Source organism: Leishmania infantum, chromosome 20, assembly GCF_000002875.2.
Source record: "Leishmania infantum JPCM5 genome chromosome 20".
Lineage (NCBI taxonomy): Eukaryota > Euglenozoa > Kinetoplastea > Trypanosomatida > Trypanosomatidae > Leishmania > Leishmania infantum.
Genome location: NC_009404.2, coordinates 420,421 through 426,919, shown reverse-complemented (window position 1 = coordinate 426,919; position 6,499 = coordinate 420,421). Strand labels below are relative to the sequence as shown.

The following is a 6,499-nucleotide window of genomic DNA, read 5'->3' as shown; positions in this document are numbered from 1 at the left end:
TTGCAGCCAAAAATTCGAAAAAAAAAATATAAAGCGCGCGCACACACACACGTCTATAGATATGTACATATATATATGCGAAAACCAACCAAACGAACACATTGGGGCATGTAGGCAAAACAACACTGAGGGAGGAACTCCCTCCCTCCCCCCAAAAAAAGAGAGTGCGCACACCCGCATACGCCTTTACAGCAAAGCCGAAGCGAAAGCCAAACGTAGGCGCTCAGCATCCATGGGGAGCGAAAGGGGATGGGAGGTGGATGGGTGGGTTGGGAGCGGGACGACGCAGAGAGCGAGAGAGAGACAGAAAGAAGCGATTTCCTACTACAGCTCAAGGGACAGGCATGCGTTTCTCTGTATACGGATGTCAGTGTTGGCCTCTGTGCGCCTGCGTGTACGCGTACGCTGGTGCCGCACCTTCTCGCAAGCCGCCACATGAAAAACACACACACACATAAGAAGAACACAGGCAAGACAGCAACATACTTGGACTACACAACAGCGAGGGCGTACGCACGCACGCGGAGATGACACACACGCATACATACAAACGGTAAAGCAAGAGGAGGGGGTGGTGATAGTGGTGGTGCTGCGCTGGCACACGCGCAAGCGCGACGCAAGAGAAAATAGCAGCAATGACAAACAAAAATAAACAAAAAGAGCGGCGAAGGAAAAGACCGCGACGTAGGGAGGATGAGCGGCACACATCAGGAGGAGGGGGGGCGTAGGGAGAGGGAGCGTACAGGTCGAGCGTGAAAGCGCAGTTCGTCTGGGCTGCGGTCGGTTGGGGAAAGGGAAAAGGAGGGCGTCAGAGGCACTTGCTTACATACAGAGCGAGACTCACGATAAACAAGAAAAATTTGTGACGAGAATACACATGATACGAGAGACGCTGTCGCGGGCTGGAGAAGAAGCGAGGGAGTGGGGGTGGGTGGGGTGGGAGAGCAACAACAACAAAAAAACCGAACAGCTGTCAGCGTTTTTAGGGGGAGGGGGAGAGAGAACCAAAGTGCATTCGCAGCACAAGTCCGTCCCCCTCCCCTCTTCCCTCGAACCTACGCATACGCATAAGTAAGACAAGAGCGAGGGAGGGAAAGAGGAAGGGGAAGGAGAAAAAAGGAGAGAGAGGGAAGTGCGTCGTTGAAGGAGGGGAGAGGGAGAGAAAGAACAACAACCAACCAGCTAACCAAAAAAGGAGAGACGCTCCGCACGTGATGGATCGCCATAACGGTTTTCGGGGCCAAAGTTTGAAACACACACATACATACCACGTCGCAGTATACCAATGAATCTCTCCCTTATCCTGCTTTTCTCTCGGCCCTCCTTGGTATCTTTCCCTCCCTCCTCCTTCACACACCACACACACACGCACGCAGGCAAACAAGAAGAAATGTACACACGGGCCGATTACAGTAAGAACATCACCGGAAGAGGGCGGCGTATATGACCAAAAAAGAGGTGCTCGAACAAGAGGCGCGCATAGACATGGGTACGGAGAAGGGGTGGGAAGAGTTTCCTTCTCTTAGCCCTTGTGCGTGTGTGTTAGAGAGAGAGAGGGAGCCGACAAGACATAGCAAGAGAGCGATCGTGCCACACGATAGCAGAGCCGGCATGAACGCGTTTTCTTTGCTGCTTCTCGGGCAAGTTCTGCCGAATCGCCAATTCTCACCATCATCTGCCGTCAGACCTCCTGGATGGAGACGGCTCGGCTGCCTCAAGCGCAAGATCCGGCGGGTGTCCTCAGCAGGGAGGCGGAGGAGAGCTGAAGAGAGAGGCGGGCTCACATTTCACCATACACCCGCCGGGGCACTGACGCGACCACCAAAGACACCCTTATCTAGGCAGGCCATCCATGAGGGGATACTGGCTGCAGAGCGACACACACACACACACAATATGCTGAGCATGTGAGTGCACCTGCGGTGAACACAGGCCACAAACGCACGCCATACACGTGCTTCTTCACCCCTGCAGCGTCCCAAGAAAGGGAAAAAACCGAAGACGCCTCTACCGCGTCGTCTCTTGTTCCCCACGCTGATCCCTTCTCGCGCTACGACGCCGGCTGCTCCATACGCATGCCGTTGCGGTTCACGGCATCGATGCCCGCCTCCACCTCAGCACCGCCACCGCCGCCCTGCTGAAGTGGCGTTTGTTGTTGTTGCTGATGACCATACGCGTTGTTCGCCTGCCCGTAGCGGTTGCGCCGGGTTGCCGGGTCACCTCCGTTGCGGATGAACTCTGCCTCTTCACGCTTCTCCATGGACTCGACGTCGGGCGATTCGACCATGCGTGCGTCGTTCAGCGCGTCCTTGAACCACGCGTCCCCGACGTGCGGCATGCGATTCCCATAGAAGCTGCGGGGTGTGCGCTGGCGCCGCATGCGTGGCCGCATGTCCGCCTCTAGAGGCAAACGAGGCGGGTAGTTCATCACCAGAGGCCTGTTGCGGTGGCGCAGCTGCACGACAACGTTGTGCACGTCGTAGTTCAAATCGCACGGCTCGCCTGCTACCTCTTGACGACCCTGCCCATTCACAGGGGCGTACATCTGCCGCGCATCAGCGGGGCGTGCGCGCATCTTCGCCATCTCGCGTGCTCTGTGGGTCGGCGCGAGGTTCTGGCCTCGAATGGTGATGCTTAACACCAATACGTCTGCCCATGCTTCTAACGCCGCGCGGCGCTCATCCGAGTAGGGCAAGCCCATCCCAGCATCGCTTGCTTGGTCTTGTGTTGCCACACGGCTAGAGCCGTAGGTGGGGGAGGTCTGCTCAGCTGCGCCTGGGTAGTGGGCGTGGGAGTGCTGGTTGGTGTCAACGGCATTCATGATGCGCCGATGCGACAAGGTCGGCGTGTGCGGGGCAGACGGCGGCTTGTCGCCTTTCGCGGCTGCCACTGCATGACCAGACATCAATGCCGTCTTTGACGGTGTTGGAGACGCCGATGCAGCAGCGCTCTGGGCCGCGTTGTTGAAGCGGCTAGAGGTAGCGGTGGCCACCGGAGGATTCGTGAGCGGGACGTGAGGGATCGGGCACGTGCTCTGCGCTGCCTGCGCTGCTGCTCCGCTGTTGTTCGATGCTGGCTTCTGCGGCCGCGTGAACACCTTCCGCAGCGGCGTGATGGCGGACTCTGTCGAGGACGTGACGCCGTTGCCAGAGGCGGCCGCCACGGCTTCTGCCGAGAGAGGATGGACGATCTGCGCAGCGGCCTGCGGAGGAGACTTGGTGCCGCTACGGTTGTTGCTGTCCACCGCTGTCGACGGCTTGAGCCCGCCCGCGAAGGGGCGCGGACTGACCTTGGGCATCGGCACAACGCTGAAGTTCGTTGAGCCGACGCCGGGGGTGCTGGCCATCTCGTAGTCACCAGCCCACACGTATGCCTTGGGGGTCACCGGCACCGGTGAAGTGTTTACCTTCGCGTGCGTGTTGACATCTTCGTTGCTGTTGTGGCCGAGCGCCGAATCTCTGCCGTCGGCAGATGGGCTCTTGGCGCTGATGCTGCCTTTACTCGGCTTGTCCTTCATGCGCTCCCGTGGGAACTGTGAGGCGGCCTGGTGGGTGATGTTGCGGGACTTTAGGCTGTTGATAGCGTCCTCGAAAGCCTGCGGATCACCCCTGGGCGAGGTTGCCGTGTTGGACGAGGCTGAGGCGCGGTGGTCAAGCCGGCGTGCCTCTTCCTTGACCCACCCGTTCGTCTTGGAGACGGTCACGACTTTGCTGCTGCTGCCCGCTGTGTGGTGCGTCGCCGCCCTGCCGCAGTGGCCGTTCATGTAGCCACCCTCATCCGTCCCCACAGACTCACCACGCTTCACCGTGCCGTCTGTGGCTGACCGATGCCGCGTACCGACGTCTTGGAGACTGGCGCCAACGCTGCTGCCAATCGCAGCACTGCCTGCTGCACTGGTGCGGTTGACATCAGTGCTGCCGTGACGACCCTTCGCTGTCAGCGGCGAGAGCGGCGGTGCATGGTATGGCGGCTTATGCTTGCATGCCGCGACAGACGCGGTGTATTGGTTGCTTGAGGCGGCGCCGCAGCTGTCGGTAGGGGCCTGGAGAGACTCAAAGTTTCCAGCGCTGGTCACCGACTTGCCGCCGGTCCCCGCAGCGCGGGCGTTGCCGTTGCTGCTGGTGGGTGAGGTGGCCGCATTTGAGGAATCCGGGGCTGACGCAGCCGCCCGCGCGCGAGTAGGGAAGACCTCGCTTGCCTTCTTGCGCACCTGCTGCTGGTTGCCGATCGCTGGAAGATGCACGACGTCGTCTGTATGCAGCGACTTTCGTGTGCCCTGGCGGGCGGACAAGGCGCTGGCGTCGTGTGTGTCCGCCTCGGCCGACGTGTGCGACCCGTTCGCACGGCGCGCCGCGGTCGGGGCGGCAGCCCCGTCAGAGCTGCTTCCGACCACTGCGCCGTGGAAGCCTGGTGTTGTGGCTGCCGAGGACGGCGCGGCGGACTGGTTATCTCCGTTGACGGCAGGGCTCACATTCATGCGGGTGGGCTTGCGAGGCGCTCCACGACCAAGCGGTGTAGGGATGCCGCCGTTGCGGTTATCGCCTTGAATGCTCATGTAGTTCCCGTACACGCCAATGTCGCTGCCGGCCACGGTGGGGCTGCCGGTCGAGTTGGGCGACGCGCCGCTCGTCGTGTGTAGAATCGCCTCCACGTCCATTACCCCATCGTACTCGCCGTACTCGTAGTCGCCGCGGCCCGCATCGCCGCTGTTGGACTTAGACACTGGCATCCCCAGCATGGTGACTCACGTGTCTGATGTACGCCCCGTATGCTGAAGACGGCGTGAGGGAGAGAAGGAGGGGAGGAGGCGAGAAGAGGCCTTTGGAAAGCAACCCAAGAGACTCACACACGCACACGAGCAGGAAAGAGGAGAGAAGCAGAAACGCCTGTGCGTCTGCGTGTGCGGGGGATTGGGATAGAGGTGGGGTTAGTGGCAGAGACGAGAAAGAGTTCTTGACGAAAAGAGGGGTGAGCGGAGCACAGAGAGACCGACAGACAGAAAGACGGACGCACACACACACTTAAGCTGGTAGAGGGTGAGATGCAGAAGAAAAGGTAGCACTATGAACAAGTGGGGAAGGGGGAGGGAGGAGGGCGGTGGCGGCGGTCGTGGATAGAGGACGAGAGACGCACGCGGAGAGGCGAAATGGCAAGACGAAAAAGAACCAGCGGTCGATACGTGTGCGGAACGACACGCACACCTCAGAGGGAGGGGGCGAGAGATGGCGTGCGTGTGAGAGAGGCTGTAAAATGGCAAGGCAAAGCAATACGGCGATCAGGGCCTCGAGGACACACACACACACACACACATGCACACGCGCTGGAGACGGAGAAAGCTCGCGCGCGCGTTCGAGAGAGAGAGAGAGAGACGTGCTGGAGATGTTTCTACCTGTTTACCTCTCTCTCTCTGTATCTCTGTCGGTCTGCGGGTGTGTCGATGCAAGGAGAAGGGGAGGTGGTGGGGGGGGTGAACACGACTTCTGTCACATGGAAAGAGCAGAAAACGAGCCGCCCGTTGCTTTGGGAGCTTGACTGCGTTTTCTAGGTTTTCCTTTTTCTTCGGAATGCCCGTTTCTCTTCGCCGCCTCTATCGCTGTCCACCCGTATCTATGACCGATGGCGGATACAACGCTTCAGATTTCCTTACGCACACGCGGCTTGAGAGGAGAATGGGCGGTGTAGATGGTGAATACGTTAGAGTATGCGGGTGTGGATAACGTGCTGTTAGAACGAAGAAACTCATACACACTCACAAACAACGATGGCGGTTGCGTCTGCGCGACTGACGAAGGGTGGTGGGTAGGAGAGAGGGACGTGAGGGAGGGGGGATGGAGGGAAGGGCCTTTCTGCGTATGCTTCAACTCTCTACAACACGCACGTCTGCGATCTCGATCGCACGCGCACCTCCTTGCTTTCCCGGCTGAGAGAAGGATGGAGAAGCAGGGGGAGGAGGAAGAGGAGGAAGAGGAGGAAGAGGGGCTCGAGAAAAAGAAGAGAGGAAGAGGAAAAACCAGAGGAGAGTGAGGCGTGTCAAACAAATAAACTCACGCAGAGGACACAGACCCACACACAAGTGGGCAATGCAAGCAACAAGGGAAAAGAAAGGCGAAGCCACCACTAACAACAGCAAAACAAAACAGCTGCAGGAGTCGGAACGACTCCTTCACACACAAAGAGCGACGCACACACACACACGCACGCACACGCATACAGACACACAGACAGAAAGGGGACGCGTTAATGTGGCAGTGGCAACAACAAAAAAACTATGATGATGATGTGATGGCGACTGTACCTGTTCTGCGCGTGAGAGAGGGATGTGAGGGCGGGCGGGGTAGAGAGGAATTTTAGCGGTGAAGATTATGTGTGCTTAACTAATACACACAGCAGACGGGAGAGCGAAAACAAACGAAAAAGGAAATGGATACGAAAACGTACAGACATGTACACACGCACGTGCTAAGACACGCACGGAAAGTCGCACGTGAAGCGAGGATTA

At 58.7% G+C, this 6,499-nt stretch overlaps 1 protein-coding gene across 1 annotated transcript; it reads right to left on the bottom strand.

The window, feature by feature from the left end:
* Positions 1–2,050: 2,050 nt before the first annotated feature.
* LINJ_20_1050 (conserved hypothetical protein) lies at positions 2,051–4,738 on the bottom strand (the record flags this gene model as incomplete). The annotated part of the gene is made up of 1 exon (XM_001465199.1): positions 2,051–4,738. One exon carries the CDS (start codon positions 4,736–4,738, stop codon positions 2,051–2,053), a length of 2,688 nt encoding a protein of 895 aa, XP_001465236.1.
* Positions 4,739–6,499: the final 1,761 nt, after the last annotated feature.